We start from the raw sequence: 25,700 nt of genomic DNA, 5'->3' as shown, positions 1-25,700 counted from the left end.
CATTGTAAGATGCTCATGGCTATTGTTGGGCATTGAAATACTATAGTTTTAGAAACACCCTCTCGGGTTACCTCAGGGTTAGGTTTGCTCTTAAATAACCACAGTACATTTGGAGATTACCCGCCACAGAAACTAAACAAATTAAAGTATTTTCAGCTTGGGATGGAGCTTGAGGGAAATATAAATTCCCATGAGAGATACCACAGAGCAGATTCCAATCATAAATCAAAAATAATCAGTGCCATAGCAGTTGTAACTGTACTAGTAAATATTGATTCTTTTTTTCTGTTAACAAATCAATCACAAAGTGAATTTTAACTATAGGAAAATATATTAAGAATTCAGAGGGGGAGTATGAAAGTGTCCGTGTGTAAAAATTAAATTGAAGAGAAATCTTGGCTTTAGTCAAAACAGACGCTGATATTCCTGTCAGGGATGTTGTGAGGTTTATGCAAGCTTCCTGCCAGGCGGGATGTTTGTAGGAATTTTGGAGTTCTACAGCACTAAGCCAGCTTAGAGGACAGGTGAATGGGGCTGCAAAGCCAGACTGCTGGGTCCCTGGTCCAGCTTCGGTATTTAACTCCGTGGCCGTGGGCAAGTGACTTACCATCCTTAGGCTACCATTTCTGCTGCTATGATGGAGATGATGATTGGACCTACACCAGCAGGTCAGTGGAAGAATTACCTGAGATAATATATTTAAATACTTAAAACGGGGGCACCTGGGTGGCTCAGTCGTTAAGCATCTGCCTTCGGCTCAGGTCATGATCCCGGGGTCCTGGGATCGAGCCCCGCATCGGGCTCCCTGCTCAGCGGGAAGCCTGCTTCTCCCTCTCCCACTCCCCCTTCTTGTGGTCCCTCTCTCGCTGTGTCTCTCTGTCAAATAAATAAATAAAATCTTTAAAAAATAAAAATAAATACTTAAAATGATGCTTGGCAAATACTAACTGCTGAATAAATATTGACTATTATCTTCCCTCTGGGGCCCACAAGTTCCTGCAGGATTGGGGTTGAATTTTGAGCACTAAATTCTCTAAGGGACGGTTTGATGAATATAAATCTTCCATAACTGCCTCACAGATGAAAGAAACTGTCTCTATTATCCCCATATCGACTGTCCTGTTTACAGGTGGGTCCAGGATGTGTATCTCCCTGCTTTTGGTTGCAGTGATCTCTCCATTTGAAATTGAGCTATACCTCCTATAGCTGGACAGAGTAAGAATCAGGGCCTGCACAAGCTCCTTTGTGGTTACTGTGGAATTTCGTGGCCAAGCAGTGAAGGCAGTCATCACTGTCCCCTTTTTACAAAGGCTGAGAAAAGATTACCTCTGTGTGCAGTACTTAGCACAGAATAGAAAATTCCTAAGTGTATTTGTTGAGGGGCTGACAGAATGGCTGGACAGATGACCCAGCTGAGACCACCTGATCCTTGAGGAGGGGTCTACTTATTGCTTATTTTGAAAACACGTGCCTCGGGCTCTGGAAATTTAGGAAATTTGTCCAGGTTCCCATAGCTAGTGAGTAACAAAGGCAAGACTTGCAGTTCTAGCTGATTTCCTTTACACCTTTATATATAACTCGTTAACAGGTGCCATGTATTACATTCAAAACTGCAAAGCAGTGTTGTTTTTTGTTTTGCTTTTGTTGTTATCTGATTTTTGCTTTTATTTGAGCTGCTTTACCTTAGAATGGAAGTTGCCAGAAAGCGATTGTCCTGACATACACTGTGCATGTATATGTTACTTAGTTTGGCAGAGGTTGGGACCAGGGTGGGTGGTATCCAATTCACTGCCTTTGTCAATGCAACTAAGTGCAGCTTACTAGGAGGTAGCTCTGTAGGGCCAGGGCTTTGGTTCCTAACCGTCATTGCTTTGTAAGAATTCTCTAGGACAGACTGTATTGTGGAGCACATAAACATGCAGTTCCTTTTAGAGCAATGGTTCTCGAACCCACTGCACGTGAGCATTGTTATGTCAGGGCCCCCTCCCAGACCAGATAAGTCAGAATCTCTGGAAGCGAAGCATGGCTATCAGTGTTTTGTTTTGTTTTGTTTTAAAAAAGCTTTCCTAGTAGGAAGGCAGAGTTTGAGTTTCAATACTTTAAAATCTTCTCTGAAGGACCCCCCCCCCCGACCTATACTGATCTCCCTACCTGTTGCAGATTCTGATGTTTACTGAGAGCTCCCGAGATTTGGGGGTCAGAGAAGCAATGCTATCTATTGGCTCTTCTTTCCCTGGGTGTGAAGATCTCAGAGGCAGAAGGAGGTAGGGCTGAGATTGGAACCAGGTCAGACTTCTAAAGCCCATCTTCTTAATCAGGATGTGTTTTTCTGTGCGTACAGTTTATTATTCAATCATAACTCTGACATCCTCAGCCTTGGTTAGGAGCGTGGGCTCTTCTGCCCCCAATACCTTGGCCAAGTGACTTAACCTCAGACATCTTACCTATCAAATAAAAATAGATAAGCATTATAGCACTATGAAAGAATGTATGTGGAGTGCTTAGGGCAGTGCTTGGCATAGAGAAAAAAAACACAGTAATTTTCTGTGTTTCTTCACAATGCAGTGTAATTAAGTCAGTGGAACATGCTTGCTTTTGCAACCCCGCATGGGACTCCCCCTCCAATCCACCTCCTTCCCTGAAGGTCCAGCCTAAGCAAATATGTATCTATAAATGAATCACCTCATGGCTAGGCTTCATAATGACTTCCTTTCATCAGTAGGATTCAGCCTTCCCTCCATCTTATCAGGTTTGTGGCCCGGGCCTTTATCCACCCACTCCTATACTGTTCTCTCTGACAGTTTGGGGTGTTTTTTTGTTTTGTTTTGTTTTGTTACTCTAACTTAATTTCTTACTTTTAATTTCTCTGAAGACTTCCTCCGTCTGCCACTGGTCATCGTGCTTTAGCAGCTGTCACCCCTTTGCCTGCCGTGTCTGTGCAACATGCACGTGCAAGAGAGCACAAGCATGTGTGTGCAGCGAAGAGAGAGGCGGGGCACTGCCTTGTGCTGCCTCGTCCCTCCCACCCAAGTCCCCACGGAATCTGCAAGCATCTCAGCAAGGACCACCGCAACAATACCATAATGAACTACTATAGTATCATTGTGTATACATGAGCAGGGCGACAAAACTGGGTGCGTCCTACAGTCCAGCTTCTAAGATATGATAAGGATTCCATTATTCACAGCTAAATAGCATTTGCCGTAGGAGACTCAATATTGCCATGTTAGTTAAAGGCAGAGTTCAAGAAAGTAGGAAAAAACTGAATTTGATGTACGACGTAATACGTACTATCACACCTCACATGGCCATCATTGACATTCTCGTTAGATTCTGTATTGTTGAAGGCCACATGGCAGTGCTATATGATCCATTCATTTACAACACAAAAGAAGGCTGCTGTAGGAGTGCTTCTAATTAATATAAGTGAGCTTCTTATGCAGTGCTGGCGAAATTTGAGAAAATTTAGCTGATTCTGTTCTTGTATGTTGTCAATGAGTAGAAAGCCATTGAAAACTCTTCACACTAAGACTTAAAGATGCAGCATTAGGGTGATAACTCGTTGGTGAAAAGTAGAATTTTTTTTTTTTCCCGCCAACTTACTGTTACCAGTCTGTCCCTGAACTGTTTTAAATGCGGATAAAACAAACCTATTTGGGCAATGCTTGTCAGCTGTTATCCTAATGAGCAGTACAGAAATAGGGGTTCCTTGGAACAGTGGCTCAACTTGGCTGAACATGAGAATCACCAAGAGAGCTTTTAAAATTCCAGTTCGAGAACATCGCACCTCGGACCAATGAAATCCGAATCTCTGGAGCTGGAACCCAGAAATCAGTGTTGGGTTTTTACGTTCCCCAGATTATCCATTATATTGGTAAGGTTGAAAATCATGTCCTAGGGGCACCTGGGTGGCTCAGTCGTTAAGCGTCTGCCTTCGACTCCGGCCCTGATCCCAGGGTCCTGGGATCGAGCCCCGCATCAGGCTCCCTGCTCCGTGGGAAGCCTGCTTCTCCCTCTCCCACTCCCCCTGCTGTGTTCCCTCTCTCGCTGTGTCTCTCTCTGTCAAATAAATAAATAAAATCTTAAAAAAAAAAAAGAAAAGAAAATCACTGTCCTAGGACTTAAGTAGTTTAAAAAACAGGGTGTCTTTTATTACATGCATTAATGATACAGGATTCTATAAAATAAAAGCTTTGGTGATTAGGAAATGCCATCATTCCAGAACCTTCAGTGAATGTCATATGCACCTGTCATAAAAAGAATGCAAACTTGTACCTTCAGTGGAAGGTAATTTCTGAATCAGCTTAATGGAGGCTCTGCTTTCGGAAGATAATTCCAGTGGCCATATGTAGGATAAATTGGAGCAATCTTTGCTTCTAGGAATACTTTGCCATGATTTCATTACCCTGATATAACCTTATTGATTAAACTTTTCAAACAGGACTCTGTTCAGAATATTTTGCAGATGGTGCATAATGAGAAAGCTGATCCATCATACAATCGGCATATAGGGTTTCAATTCATTGTGATATTTAAAAATAGAATATGACTTTTGCTTGTGCCTAAAATTTCTATTATAAGTCAGATAGCAAGGAAGACATGAAGACAAATGTGACCTGGCTTGATGTCTGCATACGCATACATATTCTATTTTACTTTTGATGCTGATTAATGCGCGAGTTTGGGAGTATCACCAACTTTTAAAATGGCTATGGACATTTTTGATCCTACCTCAGAAACAAGCAGTGTTTGCTAAAGAGGGCCTGTGGCCTATTATACTAATGGTGCAAGGTTCATATACATAAAAAACTTTTTAATTAAAAAATTCTATTTTCACATTATAAAGGAAATATATTCACATTACCAAAAGAGAAAACGGGAAGCAATAAATATGAAAACACATTTCCTACTACTCTACGTCCCTTGCTCTACCTGTTATTTGCCTGTAATATCACCCTCCACTCATGCCCTTCCTAGGAATGACTTGTTCCAATTCTGCATAACCTTCCAGATGTAGCTCAGGACTAAGACTTCCATAGAGTTTTTCCATTTATAAGAGGAAGTAAATCAGATACTGGAGCAATCAGGAAGCCATTGCAATGGCCCATGAAAGATAATGGATCTCGATTTGGGTAGTAGGCATGTGGTGGAAAGAAGCCTTTCAGAGAGGCTCACTCAAGAGGTTGCTACAGTTGGGACAGGGTCCATGGGGAAAGGGGTGAGAAGAACCCATAACTGGTTCCAGAGAAAATATGGATCAGTGTACATAGCAAGCAATAATATATAAGCAAGCTTTAGAAATAAGTTCTTTTTTTTTAAATTCAGGCATCTTAATTCACTATCAAAATTCTCCTCAGACTGTCTGATCCTTTGTCATTGGATTTTTTAAAATCACTGTGCTAAGCTTTGCCAGCCAGCTCCTCATTCCAGGCCTGGGTCTGAACTTGAGCTTCCCACCGGCCCCTAATCAGCTCTGTTTCCTTCATGCTCTGATGCCTTCAAGTCTGGTACCATTCCCCTGGTTTTTCTCATTTGAAAGTGCTGAGATACTTGTCCAAAAGATGGGCATTAAGATTGTGGTCTGCTTTTAATGAAGTGTGGTGTAAGCCCCTCTAGGGGCAAGGATGTACTATGCTTGAGTAACTTACTTTCCATTGTGAATGCTTCCCTAAAAGGCATAGTTTGTAAATTTCGTTAATGTGAAAAGGGAACATTCGGGCACCTTTTCTGTCCTGCTGATGTGTAGGGCTATTTTTATTTTTTGTTCTTCGCTCTTTTTCTGTGCTTGTGATTTTAAAGGTGCCAGACTGACTGCCCTCGAGCCTGTGTCCCCGATTTCTCCCAAGAATAGGAAAAATACGGGAGGCAGCAGAGCTGGTCATGTCTGGGTCCAGCATATTAGCCTGACCCACTCTGGAAGAATATTCTCCAAATTATAAAGGAGAAGATTGTTCCTTATGAATACAGCCCATCTGCTTTCATAGCTGAGAAGACAAGTCCTTGTTGTGCCAGAACCAAGTTACTGCAGAGGTTTGGGATCTAGTCAAGCCCAGCCACTCATTCCCTTTGGAAAAACCAGAATGTTTTTCTCTTTCCCATCTCCACCTGTCCCAGTTCCATCCTTGAGTTGGGCTCAAATGCCTTTCTCCACAAGACCTTTCTGAGCCCCTCTCACACGTGATTTCCCTCCCACATCTCCATAGCACCTTCCCCTGTGGCACTTGACACCTTTCCCCATGTGATTGTAGACTGTATAGAGTCTTATAATGATTGTAAAAGGCACTGACATCATCTAATCCATTTCTGTATATCACACAGAAGCAGAATATAGTACTGGCAAAGAGTAGATACCTGGGGAACGTTTGTTGAACAGAATGAAAATTTAAAAACTTGTCTTTTCTGCCCTTATCTTTCTCTCTGGTCAGTGACTGGAATTCTCTCCCATATCCTCAGGGATAGCTAGCAAACTCGCCATAAACTATGTAGACTCAAGATCTTGGCTTCTAGAGACTCTACTTCGGGCCAGCCATGGTCTGGGTCAGATTTGCTACCTCCAGCTGTCTTATAGACCACCATGACCAGTAGACTGTAACATTTAGCCAGAATTTTTTTCCCCCAAGGTGTGGTCCACACATCACTAGTAGTCCCTGGTGGACTCTCAAGGAGCCCAGTTTAAGGTCTAGAATGGGAAAGAGTAATAAATAAAAATAATTCTGTTGACCTGAATTTAACAGATTTGAAATGTAAAATTAGAGTTTTCACAGGGATCCAGTATGCTCTTTTTTTAAAAGATTTATTTATTTATCTTAGAGAGAAAGCAGGGGGAGGGTCAGAGGAGAGAATCTTTGAGGGGACTCCCCGCTCAGCACAGAGACCAACACAGGTCTTGATCTCATGACTCATGAGATCGTGACCTGACCTGAAACCAAGAGTCAGATGCTTAAACAACTGAGCCACCCAGGCGCCCCAGGAATCCAATATGCTCTTAATAATCATCACATTCTTTTTTTATTTAAATTCAATTAGCCAAGGTATAGTACATATAATGTTCAGTGATTCATCAGTTCAGTATAACACCCAGTGCTCATCACATCACGTGCCCTCAATGTCCATCACATTCTTAAAATTTGCACATATGTCACAAACCTCTGTTGATTGGTGTTGTTTGACCAATGTTCACCAACAGTGCCATTCAGCTCAGAGTATTTTCATGTCATTAGTATTTTTTCTGCTGCTCCTAAACCTGTATTTTTCCTTATTACTATTGTATTGCATTATCCTTTAGTTCACCAAAACAGATCAGTGATTGCAATATGATTCAGTGACAGCAGGAAAAATAGTAATAAAGATAATACCATAAATACCACTTTGGATTAATATTAAAAATGTAAATTTTGGATGCAGGATCTAGTTACAATGTAGCTGTAAAGTGCTGCCTTGTCTTTGCCCCCTGCTCAAAATAAAGCTGTTACCTTTCTAGCCCTGCCCGCCCTGGTGCTTAGCAGCCAGGGATGCATGGTCTCAGACATGTTTACCAAGTAAAACACTGACTTGAGGGGCGCCTGGGTGGCTCAGTCGTTAAACGTCTGCCTTCAGCTCAGGTCATGATCCCGGGGTCCTGGGATCGAGCCCCACATCGGGCTCCCTGCTCAGTGGGAAGCCTGCTTCTCCCTCTCCCACTCCCTCTGCTTGAGTTCCCTCTCTCGCTGTGTCCCTCTCTGTCAGATAAATAAATAAAGTCTTTTAAAAAAAATTTTAAAAAAATGTAAATTTTGGTGAAAGAGGATTCCAATATGAATATTGGAAGTGAATCTGTAAATTCTAAGACAAATGTGACAAGTGTGCACAAACAGTTGTAAAAGAAAAGTTTGAATACTGAGTATGATGATGACTCTTTAAAAAAATAAGACCTTATGAATTGGTGATCCATTTGCCTATAATTGCAGGGTGTTTTCTGTGATAAAGTGACAAATAGTGACATGAAACTTGGAGGAGTGTAGCATCAAGTTCAAACATAGCACAGTGAACTTTTTAGTAAACCAGTTAAGCTGTTGGTTTTGGTTTTTTTTCCTGAATAATCGCAAAACAAGTGCCATATGCAATAACCTAATTTTGTTACTAAAGGCAATTAAAGTCCACAATTTCAAAGGCACCTTTCTAAAGTTATACATCTCATGATAAAAACAGGTACAAGTTAGGCGCCTGGGTGGCTCAGTTGGTTAAGTGACTGCTTTTGGCTAAGGTCATGATTCCAGGGTCCTGGGATCGAGTCCCACATCGGGCTCCCCCCTGCTTTGTGGGGAGCCTGCTTCTCCCTCTGCCTCTGCCTGCCACTCCCCCTGCTTGTGCTCTCTGTCAAATAAATAAATAAAATCTTAAAAAAAAAAAAAAAAAACAGGTACAAGTTAACTCTTGGGAAGAAGTTTGTAAAACAAGCCACAAAGTTTATTACAAAAGTTTTTATCAAATATCAAGAATATGATATCAGAACTTTAGAATATCACCTACAGTGGAGGCAGCTCAGTTTCCAAGAGTTTAACTCTTTTTCCAGTACTGATATTTCTTATTCCTTAGGGGGAAAATGATCTGTAGTTTGGGTTATATTTTAAAAATACGTTCAAGTCCTGCAACACAGCATATAGAAATATTTTCCAGTGCCAGTGCAACCAGAGAGGATCAGAAATATGTTTGCCTCTTTTCTCCCAAGTTGAAACATTTAGCCCTCCTCTTTGTAGGTGTGAAATGATTGTCAGTCCAACGTGATGGAGTGCTGAAAGCAGTCTCCAGTGAGAAATCTCCCCATAATGTCAGCTCTGTGTTCAATCCCGATGCACAGAATGAAGCAGAGGCCAGACAGCATAGTGCTTAAAACCATGGACACTGAAGCTAGACTACTTAATTTTGAGTTTCATTAACCATTTTTGTGACTCAGTTTCCTCATCTGTAAAATACGGACAATAGCAGACCTGTGACATAGGTGGCTGTAAATATGAAATGAGTTAACATGTCTAAAAGCACCTTGAAAATGCCTGGCATGGGGGAAGCACTAGGTTTGCTACAACTTATGTGTTAAAGCCCCCAGATTCTTGTTGACATTTCCAGTGACCTGTAATTATTTGTTAAGGCTTTCTACTTATGGAAATAAAGAATAAGAAGGAAAACTGGATGTAGATCTGACCTCTGGCTCAAGATTCCCATGACAGAACCAGATAGAGATACAGACTGCAGCCAGCGCAATGCCTCACCTGACATAAATATTTGTCTTCAGTTGTTTTCTTGTTCCTATTTAAAACAATGAATTTTTTGAAACCCAAATCGGATGTCCATATGTGGTCCAGATGCCTCATAAATGAGTTTAAGAATGCTGAAAGTTTACAGAACACTGGGCTGGACGGTGACAACCAGGACCATCGGGACTCGAAACCCTAAAGTCGGTGGAACTGTTGCAGGTTTCAGGGATGTTCAAACTAGGACCAGACTTGAAGGCAATACTGTGTAAATTGTAATAACTTAAAGGATGTCAGGTGTAAGAGATGAGACGTGTTTCACGAGGCCCTAGAAGACAGAACTGGAAGAACTGGGTAGCAGTTAGCTTGAGGAAGCAGTCTGGCTCAATATGAGACAGAACTTTCTAGCAGTCGGAACTGTCGGGAAATAAAAGGGACTCCCTTTTGATCTATCACTGAGGGCTGGATGCAGAGATTTTACAACCTGGGCTTTTCTGAGAGGAGTTGGAGTTTGACTTTTTACCCAGTTCCCTCACAGTCTAACTGGACACGTAGACTCTCCAAGCAGAAAGACTTTCCTGGACGTGCCTTCCACGGCTCCCTTGCTGAGTCATGTTCCTCTTACACTTGGTGGGAGATTAGAGGCACAGCCCTGGCCTCGACCTCAGGAGACCTGAGTTCTACTCTGTCCCGTTCTGTAGGTCCTTGAGCTGTGAGGGTCAACTCCTCAAATGCCTCATGGAAAGTCCCCATCATGGCGGCCGTACTCGGGCCCGGGGTGGCTATTCCGGTAATCTTGCTCCTGGGACGGCGGTGGTGGTGGTGTCAGTCTTGCTACTGCTGTTGCCATTATGAGTCGGCTGTCTCCTCCACCTTGGCTTCCGTCCTAGGAGGACTGAAAGCGTTCCTTGGTGTGTTCTTAGGAGTCAATCCCTTTTGTCTTTCAGGCCGCTGTGCTCGCTGTGGGGAGAATGTCGTTGGGGAAGGGACAGGATGCACTGCCATGGATCAGGTCTTCCACGTGGACTGTTTTACCTGCATCATCTGCAACAACAAGCTCCGGGGACAGCCCTTCTATGCAGTAGAGAAGAAAGCTTACTGTGAGCCCTGCTACATTGTAAGTTCACATTCTGCTCTGCCACTTCCCCCCCCCCCCATGCTTTGTAAAGATGTCTTCTCTGGCAGAATGCCAGTCACTCCAAATAGAATGTAGCCAGCCGATCTCTATTTCTCCCCAGATTCCAATGTGTGTGTGTGTGTGTGTGTATAGATTGACATATCTTAATTTTTTCCAATTGTCCCCTGTACGTATGAGGTCAGAAAGGCATGTTAGGAGGATCTGCTCATTATCAGTTAGTGGCCTGCAGGGAAGATCATCCCCTCGGGCCTTTCAAGCGTGTATGTACAAGCTTACACACAGCCCCCTGCACAGCAGAAGGTTTCCCAAGTGGCATAGTTGTACCTCTTGTTATTAGGTCCCACCCTGCATTTGAATTCGCCAGTATTTGTAAAGAAACCCTGCAGGGCCTCTGGACTCCCCAGTGCTCTTTCAAATTCCTGGGCCCTTTGAATGGCCTCTTATCTACCCAAAAGATTGCCTACCTACAGTACCCAGCAGGTTTTCAATGATGCAAACAGATAGACCCTTTATGATACAGGGAAATAAATTTCCCTTAAAGGAAAATGAATAGAAATGCTGACTGAGCTAACAATTGAGTTTTTTTTTTTTTTTTTTTAAGAATACAACAACTATATTTTAATAACATAGCCGGGTGGCTTAAAAATATGCTATCTTCATTTCTTACCAGGCTACTTAAATCTACACATTAAGCTATCTTCTGATAGAGCAATTTGATAAACTGTTTTTAAACTTAAAAAAAAAAAAAATTTTCCTTGCTGTCTTTCTGCATGATTTTAATCTATTTAACACTTGTTAGTGGAAAAATTGGTGCATTTTTGCAAACCCACAAAGGAGGCATGGTTTAGCCTCAGTGCCCAGGCCTTTTAACATAAAGGAAGCTTTGGGTGCAAGGTCTCAGGAGTTACACATAGCTTTGCAGAACCTCAAGGTTCAAGTTCACTGCAGAAGTTTCTGGCCTTGTCAGTATCTTCCCATGACCTGCCCGCTCTAACTCATTGCAGCCCTGGAGTCCACAGCACAGATCTGAAAGTTCTTCAAGATTAAGATATTGCAGGATTCAATATTGTTTTGCATCTCTTAGGTTCAGTTTTAGTTCATTTTCCTCCCCGAAGGCAACTTAACTTAAATACATATCGCATTGTACTAGAGTGCCACACAATGCTGGAGCTGGAAACCAACTCCTCTTTTTAGAAGTGAGAATACAGAAACAAGGACAGGAGGAAAATGGCCTCTTCTGTCCCATCGTTGATGTCATAACCAGGGCTATATTCACTCCTTCACACCCCTGGTCCCATAGTCTCTGCTGACGGCACACATTTTTAGTTTGTCTAGTACATAAACAGAAACACTGTAATGTCCTATTGATCTGAAAGGGGGCAGTTACATATATGAGGGAAAGTCTACTGAACAGAAGCTTACCTCCTTAGGAAATAAGAATATTTCAGATGTAGCCCTTTGAAATCTTTACTGAAAAGAAAAACATTACAAAATCCCCTGCCTTTGTAAACAGACCGCATGGACAATGGCTTAGGGCCAGCACATGAAATTACTTACTGCAGTGAGCTCTGTGACAACGATGTCCACAGAGCCTCTGGAAGCACCTGTGGCCCTTTGTCCTTATACGAAGTGACCACACACTGCTGTGTTTTGTGTAGCTCTGTGTCTGTTTTTCATCCTTTTTTGGACTGCACTGTTGATTATTTCCTACTTTAATGGTGCTCTGGTGGCAGTCTCCTTCATTTTTTCTTGTATCCCTTGGGGCTAAGGATCATATGAGCAATATTGGGAAACAGTGTAACATGGTGTGAAGAACATGGTTTGAATTTGATTTCATGACTTATAAGGCTTTGTCTCCTTGAGAAAGCTCTTTCCAAGCCTCAGTACCCCCATATATATAATGGGGGTGATTGCAGGATTTTCCTCAAAGGCTTGTGAAGATGAAATGAGGCATTCCTGTAAAGCACATTTGGCCTGCCCAAGGAATGGTAATGGAATGCGTGTTATTCTGAGATGAATTTTGGTAAGGTTTCTGGCATATTTAGTACTTCTGAACGTGAGGACCTTACATGTGCCGTGAGACTCCTTGAGCTTTAGGGAATTGTTTTAACCTCTCAGGCATACCCCTGTCCCATTTTTAAATGCTTTTCTTGCCCTTCTGGGTGTGTAATAAGACTGAAAAAAAGTGCCATCTGGCTAACTCACAGGTTTCTACAGTGTGTGGGCTCAGGTTTTGATCTCCAGGCCAGGTATAGGAGCTCAGTGATTCTTGAGTTGTAGTTCCTTCAGCTTTGGTTGCCCTATTGCTTAGACTGTGCTTATGACAAGGAAGAGTATCTGAGAAATATTTAATCACATCCTCGGAAGAGCTGGGTGAATTCAAACAATGGAAATTCCTACCATCCTTTTTGACATCTCTCCCTCCGAAGAAACTTTAATCAAGATTTTTCTTTATGAGTTCTATCCATGGCAACTCTAAAGTGTAATTTAATTCTTATCAGAATCCAGTTAAGCTGTATTCAGAGACCCTTGTTCAGTATTGATTTGAGAGTTCAGCACAGCCCTCAAGCTCTCAGATGGATATGTTAGTATTTTAATTTCTTTGGGACTTTTCGTTAAGTCCAACAAGCTGCCACACCAGAAATGTAAAGTTTTCTTTGGGGGTGGGATCGGGGAAGCCCGGAGACTAAAATGAAACAAGTTGGTTTTGAAGATAGAGTGTGTGGTAAGGAGGATCCTAGGGCTGTATGTCTGTCTCTTGGAACCAAAGCCCTTCGAACAGAAATACCTGTGATGCCATCCAGTCAAACTGCCTCAGGTTCCATTGGTGGAAACTGATGTCCAAGAGACATCCTGTGTAAACAAAGTGTGGAGAATACCCAGGCCCTGCAGCTCAGTCAGTGAGCTTTTTTTTTTGGTAATAGAATCAGAATATTCATGATATTTCTGTGTAAAGACCACCCATGTCCGATGCTCCGACTTTAGGAAGGAGACTCACCTAATATAAATTTAATTTCTTCTTGCCTAAATTAATTATTGATCAACTTAGATCATATTTAAATTGACCATTTACATAATTTGGAGGGAAAAATACACCAATTACGTCTTCATCTTTGTTTCAGTGATTATTCAAATTTTCCTATTGTCTCCTGAATCCTTAATCCTTGCACATACATAACTGTAATTAAACCAGTTTGGTTCTGTAAGGCACTATAATTCTCTTTAATCATTTCATATATGCTTTCTTTTGTGTTTTCTATTGGTTGACTTAATATAAATATGTATATAGCTTTCCACTGTTAATAACTGCTCTTTTTTAGGTTTTTTTCTGTTTAGTTTTGCATTATGTTTGCATACTACATTTTAAAGCTATTTGCCACTAGAAAGGTATTGGGTGTTTTCCATTCTTTCAGTATTGTAAATAACATGCCTATAAATAGCTGAGTAAAAGTTTTATATTCTTTTACTTTGAATTTTTTTCCTTAGCATAAATTCTTTGATTTATATTACCAAGTTTACTTTGCAGCAATTTGGAGAACTTTTGCTCGATTTCTTTAGAAAGATTTTTCAAATTCACAGAGCCATCATAGTTTAACCATATGTTAAACTATAACCTATCCACTATTGAAGAAGTTTATTTATATTTACTTTGAACCAATTTAGTAAGTGCCTTATGTAACAGTTATTTTATTTTTTTAAAGATTTTACTTACTTTATTTGAGAGAGAGAAAGAGAGCACACTTGAGTGGGGGGAGGAACAGAGGGAGAGGGACAAGCAGACTCTGCGCTGAGCATGGAGCCTGATGCAGAGCTCCATCCCACGATCCTGAGACTATGACAAGCTGAAATTGAGAGTTGGACACCCAACTGACCAAACCACCCAGGCACCCCTGTAATAATTATTTTAATTTAAGTTTGTATAGTTATTAACAAAACGAGTAAGATGCTTTTCAACTTTGGTGATCTCTTAAAAGCTTAGTTTTGATTATTTTTATGGATTTGTATAAATGAACATATTAAAATTACAAGCACTAAGCTTCCTTGAGAAGTAAGGTGATATAAATAGAATATATTGCTTCTAGACCTTGCTCTCCTGGTGTGACCTTGGGTAAGCCATTTAATTTCCGAGGACCGGTATCCTCATTTATGAAAGGGAGATATTAACTTCTTCCCTGTCTTCAAAGACAGGGAATGAACAATTGTGATATTTTATACATTACAAAAATTGTTTACTAACAGAAGGGCTTAATCCATTAAAAACATTATTATCGTTGCTTTTTGCCTTAGCATAATCTGATACAATTTAGAAATCCTCTACGTTTGGGGGTAATTTCATAGCTACAGTTGCTATGGAAATACTGAAATAAATGGACGTCATAGAAGGACTATGAGGACATACATGAGAAGAAGAGGCAGCAGCCGTGCCTCCCACTTATGTGTTCTGTCCTGATTGAGACAGGTTTAGCCACAAGTGTAGATTAACAAAAGAACTGCTGTGCCCTTAGCATTGCCAGGGCGTCTGGGCCTGAGACGTAGCACATCCTAGATTCTCAGCAAAAGTCTGTTTACGAAATGGCAGCCAAGGATCTTCCCCTAAACCAGGGCTCTTACTCAGAGTGGATCAAATCCAACTTCCAACTGTCCAGCAGTGGAAGTTGGTACAGACGTTTTTATTAGAGTTAAAATCCAAGTGATTAAAAGCCCTCAGGAAATCGGAGGCCAGCTCCACAGGAGACTAAACACTGCAAGGTTCCTGAGCTTGAACCATTAGTGGCCGACACGCTCACAGCCTTTTGCTCCCTTAGTCACTCAATGGCCATAGTCTCCTACCTCTGTAGGGAAGTTGTCCTTTTATATGCTCAGTTCCTCCAAATAGTGTTTTAAAAGCAGTTATGGCCAGTGCTTTATGTGGGTGTTGGGAAAGGAGCTCAGAGTTTCGACAAAAGCTGAAAAAGCCACGTGAACTCCCCTTCTCTTTTCTCATTGCCCCCACCCCTGCTCCCTCACCTCCAAAGAGCATCTGTCTCTCTTTCCCCCTCACACCAAGTGCACCTGCACACATACTTTCTTCTTGATGTTACATCATTATCCTTCAAGCATTCTCCCAGAAAGGAGAAAATGCTTCAAGAAAGAGGGACATCTGCAGGTATCCTCTAGAGCGATTTCACCATGCTGACTACTACTGATCGGTCTCTCTCTCTGCACCCCACTTACATTTGACAGTGCTCCTGAGCACCTCTCATTGCATGTTACCATTCCTATTAGAACCTTGTGAAATAGACTGGTGCGGGGCAGAGGAGTGGAGGGGTTATTGGTCCTACTTGATGGCGGCTTTGATATTTTCAAAGCGAAAGACAAACCAAGGGTAGGGACAGATCTTCTAACTTGTACTTGATTGCTAGGTCCATATCACCACCCTGAAACTAATATTCAACTTCCCAAAGATACGAAGATACTGACAGCCCTCTGTGATTAGAGCCTTCCATTTCCAACATTTGAATTGATGACCACATACATCATGCCTTCCAGCATTCCAGAATCTGAAATGCTCAACTTCTATTGGCAATAAAACACAAGCCCTCTGTCTTTTCTTAAGCATTTACTTGTGGCTCTCCCTGAAATGCCTCAGGTTTTAAGGGGAAACCCTTCTTTTTATGGTTAAAAATAATCATAATAATAACATTTGTTTAGTGCTTTCAATTTTATAGAGCACTTTTCTTTTAACTTATGTCATCCTCTAATGATCCTAGAAAATAGGATGATTATTATTACCTTCCTTTCCAGGAATAAGAAGCTGAGTTTTATAAAAAGTCAACTTGCTCCGTTCCATAAAGCATGAGCGTCAGATACAAGACTTGACCGGGCCTTTGACTCTCAAGCTCAGCTCTTTTCATGTACCCAACTAGTCACTGGAAATTTCACTTATTACTAGGTTTCCTTTCTCATAATTAATTTTTTCTCTATTGCCATTTTTTTCATAGTGTCAAGTTAAAAAAATACAGTTAACCTACATTCTGAATTTCATGAAATGGCTTTTGCCTTATTTTTGGACATATTAGAGAATATTGAGCTCAAAATATCCTTTCTTATGGTAGTCGTTCTTAAAAAAATACAACTATGTTTTTAAGTATCATACGCTCACTAGAGAAAAATTAGAAAATGTATTAAAATATGCAAAGCCCCATCTAAATAACAGTTTATATTTTACTATACACTCCTTTTCTATTTCAATATCTCTGTGTATAGATATAACCATACATCTGTACACATGTGGTTTACACGTGCGTGCACGCACAACGCACACACAAATGGGATCATACCATCTGTACTGATTAGTAACTTGCTTTTGTTACATGACAGTGCATCAAACTTTGCCTTCTTCAAAGGGCATTCAAAACATCTTCCATGGGCATTCAAAAAGAATATGTATCACCTACATAACTTTTCTGGAAAAAAAATGACAAAGAAATATTCCAGCAGACAAATAAGTTAATCAAAATAAAGTATGTGGGAAATCTAGGGCTAATAAAATGGTGATAAACAATGAACCAATACAACTAATAGTTAAAGAGAGAGGACAAGATGAATAGCAAATTCAGACTAAGAGAAAATAATATTAATCACCTACTAACTACAATATTAATAGCAGACAAAGTACAATTCAGAACAAAACTATTACATCGGCCAAAGTATATTACTTTATTGATAAATGTCACAGTTCCACAGGAACAGCCCTGAGCCTTTCTTCATTAAATATCATTACATTGAAATATATAATACAAAAATATTGATGAAATACGAGCTGAAAATGGCTAAACCATATGCTTTATAAAACTTTAACACATTCCGTGCAATCTTTGACAAACCAATTATGGAAGTTGAGTAATATGATTAATATGATTGATTGGATCCATATAAGCAAAGAGATTCTATCTTCTTTCCAAATCTCCATGGAAGATTCAAAAAAACGTCCTCTCATAGTCTAAGGGGAAAATATAGACAGTTCCTATTGGGGCTCACAGAATTGCATATAGCAGTACAGCAAGACAAGAAACCTATCAAAGGATAAACAAATAAGCATGCTTGTGGGTTAAAGACTTCTTAGAAAGTAGTGCTGATAGTAACGCTGCATGACAACCAGAATGAGACCCAGCCAGAGTTGAATTCCAGCACAGCCAGGATCATTAATTGCAACAAGAAAGGGTGCATATATATTCATCTAAAGACCTAGAAAAGGACAACAAAGTCAACCTTCAGGAAGAAGGAAATCATTAAAGGCAGTTATTGAAAAACTGAAAAATACTAGAATTTTTAGGTCCAGGAGATGATTCTTTGAGAAGAGAAATAAAATAAGCATCCAGGGAAGATGAGAGAGAGAGAAACAAAAATTACAGAAAATTAGGAATGAAAAAGAACCTCTTTAGCATATGTATAGAAGACATTTAAAAGTTATTGCACTTAAAATTTTATAGAAGAAGCTATGACCTGTGCATATTTAAAATGCAAGGGAAGAACCCTTGAATAACCCCTAAACATGGGTGGAATGCAGACGTACCACCTGAGAAAGCACCAGGAAATTTCACTGAGAGGACTTTTCAGATCTTTAAAGAACAAATGATTCCTGTGCGAGTTCAACTTTCAGAGCTCAGCAAGAGAAGATAAGCTTCTCAGATCATTTGAGAAAGCTGGCCTGATCCTGGTTAATAATATTACTAATAAACAAGGTTGCCCCCAAAAGAAAAGTATGGTCATCTGACTTTAACCCATGCAGAAACCCTAAACGAAGTATTAGCAAATTGAGTGCCACATAATGAAACATACCAGGTAATTCATTGTTAGGACAATATTAGGAACATTTTTAACATAATCCATTATATAGATATCAAATGTTAATAAACCAGTCGTCTCCATAAATGCCTGAAGGGTTTTTAATGAAATTTATCATACATCCTTGCTTAAAACAAAAACAGTTGCAAGAACACAAAACAAGCTCTAAGTAAAATGGAAGAAAAAGGAAGATACGTGTTTAATAGGAAAAACAAACTAATGACCAGCCTTCTTCCTAGATCTTGCTGGGTATGCATAGGATCACTGCTATTATATTAATATTGTTTTTAACATTCTAGCCTTCATAATGGGAACTGGGAAACAAAAAGTCTTATATAAACTTTCATATATGTAACTTTTTCTTTGTTTTACATATATATTTCAATTTATTATGTAATATTTCTAACACATAAAACATAATATGATGAAATATCATGTACCCTTTATCCAGCTTAACAAATAAAACATTAGGAATTCCACTGAAACCCTGAGGTCCTTGTCCTTAATCACATTCCCAAAACTCTTGTACAGAGGTAGTCATTATGCTAAATCTGTTTTTTTATCATATCCATGCATTTCTTCGTATTTTGACTCCATATCTCTATAAAAATATAGTGTCACTTGTGTATAGTATTTCTTAATTTTAAATGAATAGCCTTTATCATACCTTTTTTTCTGACACCTTTCCACTCAAAGTCATAAGACTAAAATACAGCAATATTTATAGATGATATGATTATTCTAGAAAATCTAAAGTCTTAGAATAATAAAAGTTTAGGGCGCCTGGGTGGCTCAGTTGGTTAAGCGACTGCCTTCGGCTCAGGTCATGATCCTGGAGTCCCTGGATCAAGTCCCGCATCGGGCTCCCTGCTCGGCAGGGAGTCTGCTTCTCCCTCTGGCCCTCCCCCCTCTCATGTGCTCTCTCTCATTCTCTCTCTCTCAAATAAATAAATAAAATCTTTAAAAAAAAAAGAATAATAAAAATTTAGTAACTTGACAAAATTAAAATTATAAGTTTTGGTTTAGAAAATATAACAGGAAAAAAAGCCCTGTACAGAAGCAACAAAAACTATAAAATACCTAGGCAAACCTTTAAAAGCATAAATGATCTAAGTGAAGAATGCTATAAAATTTTACAGGGATAATTAACCCATGAGCAAAATGATTTGGGGATTGAATATGCTTTGGAGAGCACCTCTCACTTCAACAGGCATTCATATCATCACCCTGTAATTATACAAGAGCAAGGCTTTGCGGGAGGGGAGATAGTCACTGCATGGCCCTTTGTAAGGGTTTTTATTTAGCCTTTTTTCCCAGCTAGCCCCCAGCCCTCTGCTGACCAAGGCTACTGTTCACCACATCCCTGCAGGCTCCAGGATGGCCCTTGGTGAGGGTAGGGAGGCAAAGACCTGCAGGCACACTGCCCAGAACAAGGAAGAGGCTAGCTGAGTTAAACCTTTTTCTCCAGTTCCTATCCCAAAGTATATTTATTTCTGTTGTTATAGAATGAGAATGCATTTTAAAGGCCAGAAGGAAGGAACCTTGGACATTCAATAACATCAGTTTACAGCTGAGGACACCTGAAGCCCAAGAAAGCTGACTGATTTGCCTGAGGTTATATGGTTTATTAATGGCAGAGGCAGGAATAGAGACCATGAACCTTGATGATACCTTCAAAGAGCTGCTTTCTTTGGGACTGACATGAAGAGGTTTAATCATATGGGGCTACAGACTCCAGAGAAACATCCCTAGAAAATGTTGGATTCTATAAATTTTGGTTGGAGAGTGTAGAAATAGGACAGGGTTTGCCTCAGCTCCAACCAAGATGGAGAGTCTCAGATTTCCAGGTTAAATGCCTCTGAAACTTTATGCTAGAACCTTCCCACTGCCCTAGTTTGTTTATTTTTAAATCAAGCATGAACTCACCACTCGGTGTTTGCCAGAGTTTGGATGAATGTCAGCATCAGGCCACTGTAATAATGGTTTAAGATTATTTAATCCTATTACTTGTACACTTCATTAGGCTGAGTGAATTGTTGGCAGTGGTTCAGTAAACTTCCTACTTTAGAGATAAAAGGATGGAAAGAAAACAGGGAAGGAGTCTGTTCCTAGTTTTCTTTCATATTTATTGTTTGTCTCTTAAGGATAAAGGAATGATAATTACCCAGATACAGCACATAATCTGTGTTAGCAGGGTCTTCTAAGCTGCTCTGTACCCTCAAAAGAGAAAAATGTCTATAACCTTATGTTTCCAATTAAAACGAAAGGATTGGGACAAAAGGGAGAGAGAGAGAGAGAGAGAGAGAGAGAGAGAGAGAGAGTGTGTGTGTGTGTGTGTGTTTATGCTTTAAAATCAATGTTAAAAATAAACCTGAAAATAAGTTCAAGAGTCCTAGGTAAGACATTCAATCTTTCACTTAGCAGGCCCGGTGTGAGGTAACAAATGATTTTCAAGAAAAAATCATGGAATGTAAAGTCAGACCTGGTTCACACCAGCCTGACCAGCTACTATTTTGCATTCACCTCATTTATTTTACCTTAAATTTCCCCACAAATAGAATGAAGTAATATGTCTTACCTTGATGGCTAAATGGAGGGTTCAGAGAGGCTGACAGGGCTGAACAAAAATCAAAGTGTGGGGGCGTTGGACAGTAAATAACTGCACGGGGCCAAGCCCCAGGTATGTGCAAACAGAATCTGCAAAGGAGAACTTTGCTTCACTTGAATCCCCAAAGGACTATTTATTGAGTCAGCATCGCAGTCTCTGGAATGTTACCTGCATGCTGGGGGTTCAAGAGCTCGCAACGTCTGAGGGGTGGCGGCAAGTCATGAGACTCTCGAAGCTTAGTTTTCCCAAAATGTGTCAGAGGTCCCCTGCTTTGGAATCACCCTCAAGTCCTCATTAAAAAAGTAAAGTTCTGGACCACTCCCCAGAATTTCTGCACATTTCAGCCAAGAAATGTGCATCTTTTACAAGGCTCTTGAGGGAGGTTCTTGTGCATGCTCAGTTTTGAGATCCACGTGTCTGTATTTCTAGCCCAGCTCATCTAAGAAGTAGTCCCAAAATACTTCACTATCTCCCATCTCTCTCCTACACATTCTTTTTACCACACTTGGCCAAATGGGACTGTCTTCTCCTGGACATTGATATTTTACGCTTCTCTGTCTGTGCTCCAGGCTGCTGTCTGCCTTGTGCCTTTCCCCATCCCCATGGTTTGAAAATCTGTATCAACCAACCTTAAAAAGCTTTCCTGGAACTTCCCCAAGTAGATGTGGCCTTTTCTGATGGCAGTGCTTCTGTTTCCTCCTCTCTCATATGATTTCACTTCCTACAACTGGCGTTGAAGTCATTTGAGTGTTTGACACATTCTCTTATTGTTTGAACCCCTTAGAGAGTGTGCTATGTTGGGATGGGGGGGAGTGTGTGTCTCATCTTGTTCATCTTTGTCTTTTCCATGATTCTTGTCACAGTAGGTGAGCCATCCCTGCTTTGATATTTATGGGGGTTGGGGCCAGAGGGGACCTGGTTTCACTCTAGACCCCAGTGTCTCCTAAGAGGGTCTTTGACTCTTTGCCCTTTGGTACACCTTAGATTTAAGACTCCTTGTATGTGTATGAAGCAGAGAGGAGAACTTGGCTCTGGGAGCTTGTGAGCAGTCACTGCTAAAATGTAAATGTAAAAGATTGAAGGGAAAGATGTGAGAGTGAAGCCAGCTGTCTAGCTTCCAGTCGTAGAATTACCATAAGAGCCAGCGCACTCAAGGTCAAACATACAGACCTGACTCCCAGATGAAAACTGCCAGAGAGTTTGAATGGAGGTTCTCTGATGTTCTGATGACTTTGAATGGGACGTGGTAATTCCCTCCAGCCAGGGAAGCCAGCCTCCAGCCAGGCTTACTTTTAAAAAAAAGGAAAAAAAGATCTGCTTCCTGGACTTCTCTTTGCTCACCTCCCCGCAATCAAGGGATGCGGGCAAGATTGGTATCATTATAACATGGCGAGTGCTCTATTTGAACACTTCATGGTGACAAGAGCCTGGTATATTGTAGATCTTCAAAGAATGTTTACTTTTTTAACTTAAAGCTTATTTAAAAAAACAGTCTTTTACATTTACAATATGGGAAAACAGGATGCCAAGGTAAGAGGGAAAGACGTGCTCGGGAGGGAAAGACGTGCTCGGGGGTCTCACAGGAGGATGGAGACACTTAGAACCCTTTAAGCCCTGAAAGTCAGAAACACACACAGTAATGAGTTTTTAAATTAGATCAAAAAATTTTTTGAAAGGAGAGTAAATGTCTTCCACAAAAGCTGTTTTTTACTTTATGGGCTGGCTCTTCATTAATGCTAAAAGGTATTTGAGGCAGTTTATGTTAATAAAATCATTGGGACACATTAGTTAAAATAAAACTGAACCTTCTAAAACATATCCCTTTAAAAAGTAAAATGTGTATTTTTAATCTAGTTTAGGCGGACTCTGAATTCTATTATAAAGCGTAACAAATACACAAATAGGTTTTCCACAAAATAGATTGTATGAAATGTGTCAGGGCCTCATAGGAAAGGACTGGGGGAGGAGACTAGGGGCATTTTGGGGGAAAGGAGGCATTTGATAAGAAAGTCTTCATGGAGGAAGTGGCATGTACCGGGGTGTTGTGTGGTAAATCTGATTTTCTCCTAATGCCACAATAGTCATTCTTTTTCCACCCCTGACAGACAAGTGGGGACTGTTACTATTCCTTCCTTTCTGCAAATTAACAAAATCAAGGCTTAATAAACCAAGGGCTTTGGAAAATGAGGAATTAGCATAGGATTAGAGCAGAACTTTGAGCTAGTCCCTGCACTCTAAATCTTAGCCTCTACCTTTCTCTTGAAGTAAATTCAAGCTAACAGATGGCCTGTCATCAGATAGGATTTTTTTTTAAATCAGCAAGTCTTTTTTTAATAAACCTCAGGCCCCAGTTTGGTTACCACTGTTTTGAGAATCTTTCCCTATGTTCTTCTAAGCTAAAGACAAGCACTCCATCCTCTGTGTCCCAAAGAGCTTTTCTTTCTACCTTGGTTTTACTCCCTCACCTTTGTTCTAACCCTTTATTGTTCCCACCTTTTATCGGCTGACAGTCTCACCCTCAAGGATTCTCAACGTAAGCTCCTCAGGAACAAGCTCATTTTTTTCATTGTTCTTTGTGTCTCTTTCCCCTATTCAACCCCAGACCTTACTCTACATCACCCAAAATAGTGCCCAGAGCAGTACCTCTCACCCTGAGGGGTTTTTAGTTATTGGTTTCTATGTGGGTTGTTGGTGTTCATTGTTTTTTCTTTTTCTTTCTTTCTTTCTTTTTTTTTTTTTTTTAATGAATGTACTAGTAAGCTTGGGGTGCTGTAACAAAAACCTTAGACTGGGTGGCTTAATTGCTTACACAACAGAAATTCATTTCTCATAATTTTAAAGGCTGCAAATCCAAGATCAGGGTGTCTGATGGTCGGATTCTGGTGAGAGCCCCCTTTCTGGCTTCTTACTATGTCCCCACATAGCAGGGAGAGGGAAAGAGAACAGCTCTGTGGTGTCTCCTCTTATTAAAGCACTAATCCCATCATGAAGGCCTACCGTCATAACCTCATGTAAACTTAATTACCTCCCAAACACCTCATCTCCAAACACCATCACGTTGGGGTTAGAGTTTCAACATATGAATTTCGGGGGAGAAACAGTTCAGTCCATAGCAATGGATTACATCTTTTGGCCGTATGTCTGTGAATGTATTATCAGCACTGGTTAATGGAGTAACGATTTGAATATCCTATGTTTCCATGTATAAAAGCTGTGTACTTAGGTATTTAACAGGTGTTTATCGAGCATCCTGTTGCCTTTACTTTTTTTTTTCTAGACTTTCAGAAGGGCCCTATTAGTGTTCAAAACACTTCAGAGTCATCCTGCATTTTCCCTTAAGGATGCACTTTAACCCACTACTTCTTACCTCATTTTTAAGACCAGAAAGAGAGAAAGACTCGGTTCTTCACTGGGTTGTTGCACATTCCTCTTAGATCATTAGGAAATTGGCACAAGTGGCAGGAAGCCAGACTGGCCTGAGTCTGGCCATGCCGTGTCTGCAGGTCATTCCAGCAAAGCTGCTGGAATAACGATGTGTTCTCCCATAAAGTGCTCTTTGTCAAAGTCTCTTTTGGAATTAACTCCTCATGCATGGATCAATAAACCTCACCAACTTGCCAATGTAATTAAGAGGGGGAAGGTTAAGCATTACTATTAATTAAGTTCAAAGTAAAATAAAATGAAGAAGGTTGTTCTTACAGAGGGGAATCTAGGAAATAGAGGGGATTACTGTCTCTACTGCCTTGGGAAAAGCAAGCATTTAAATATATGTCTCTTGAATATTTTTAACTGAAGAATAAACTCTTTGCCGATTGTAAGAGCCAGTGAACCAACACACCTTCTGTGTACAAAGGGCTTAGTTCAGTGCAGTGGGGGATACAAACAGCACGAGACTCAACCATGCTCTTACAGAGCCCTTAGCTGAATGAGGAGTACCACACACATGCACATGACCATAATACAAGGCAGAATCTATCTGGGAGAGAGATTCAGGCAGTGGCGGGAGCTCAGAGAATAGGGTGGGGGAGGAAGGGACCAGCCTCCAAAAAGAGCCCCCCTTGAAAGTGGAGTAGGATTTGATAGGGGGGAAAAGAAGGAACAGGCACAATTCGAATTTCTGAATATTTATTTTCCTTGTTGAACTTTACAACTTCTGGAATCAAAGGAAAAGAAATCAGCCTGATGGTAAGGAAGGATTTATGGAGCATTCATTGTATGTGTGATATTCTGCGGAAAATGTGGCAGCAAAGGAGGTAAAAAGTATCTCCAGGTGCCTAAGTTTTTCTATATATATGGCAGATCATCTTGGATTCATCACCCTCCTCTGATGGCATCTTAAAGGGATTCATCACAAAGGCCAAATTCCTTTGTCTTGAGACCACAAGAAACAAGGGCCAAGGGAACGACCATGGTGATGCTATCCTTCCTTTTCTAGGAAGGTGGATACTTAAAAGCTAGCAAAGAAGCACATATTTACTTCTAGAGAGTTTAAGTCCATTTTGCTGGTAGAGTTGAGTGACAACAGATTTATCCACCCAAGCCCCTCTTTTTGCAGGTTAGTAAACCAAAGCCCTGTAGGAGCGTGACTTTTCCAGGTAAAAGAGAGCCATGCGAATTTCCTAAATCACATTGCAGCCAATTTGTCATTTGATATTTATGTTACCTTTACATGGTAGAGGGTGATTATTAGTCTTTTTCAAGGAAGAATAACTTGATTCTCAATTCCCTGAGTCACCGTTGCATGGTATTAGGCAACTTCACTTAACAATCTACCTGTTTTTCAGCTATGTTAATTATATATCTTATAGCATTTACCACCTGTACCAATTGCTTAGCATAATAATGCATGTGCCCAAAGTACTTTTATAACTTGTTTTTCAGTTGACGTCCACAACAGTCC

General features: G+C 40.5%; 1 protein-coding gene and 1 non-coding gene across 7 annotated transcripts in view; both read left to right on the top strand.

Annotated features, from left to right (window-relative positions):
- The window catches only part of LPP (LIM domain containing preferred translocation partner in lipoma), a 666,907-nt gene that overhangs the window by 535,025 nt on the left and 106,182 nt on the right, over window positions 1-25,700 (top strand). For all 6 annotated transcript variants that reach the window (XM_064582229.1, XM_064582145.1, XM_064582041.1 and 3 more), the window contains one exon: window positions 10,175-10,344. In XM_064582229.1, the coding sequence (XP_064438299.1) occupies window positions 10,175-10,344 (170 nt within the window). The remainder of the gene's footprint in view (window positions 1-10,174; window positions 10,345-25,700) is intronic.
- On the top strand, window positions 7,399-7,529 carry LOC123840211 (small nucleolar RNA SNORA63). Its single transcript, XR_006789944.1, has one exon. It is a non-coding gene; the product is annotated as a small nucleolar RNA SNORA63 (small nucleolar RNA).

Source organism: Mirounga angustirostris, unplaced genomic scaffold (assembly GCF_029215605.1).
Source record: "Mirounga angustirostris isolate CCGP_5_RB_7025 unplaced genomic scaffold, mMirAng1.0.hap1 SCAF_1, whole genome shotgun sequence".
NCBI classification, from domain to species: domain Eukaryota; kingdom Metazoa; phylum Chordata; class Mammalia; order Carnivora; family Phocidae; genus Mirounga; species Mirounga angustirostris.
Note: the sequence above shows the minus strand (reverse complement) of the source record. Positions and strands in the feature narration are given on the sequence as shown.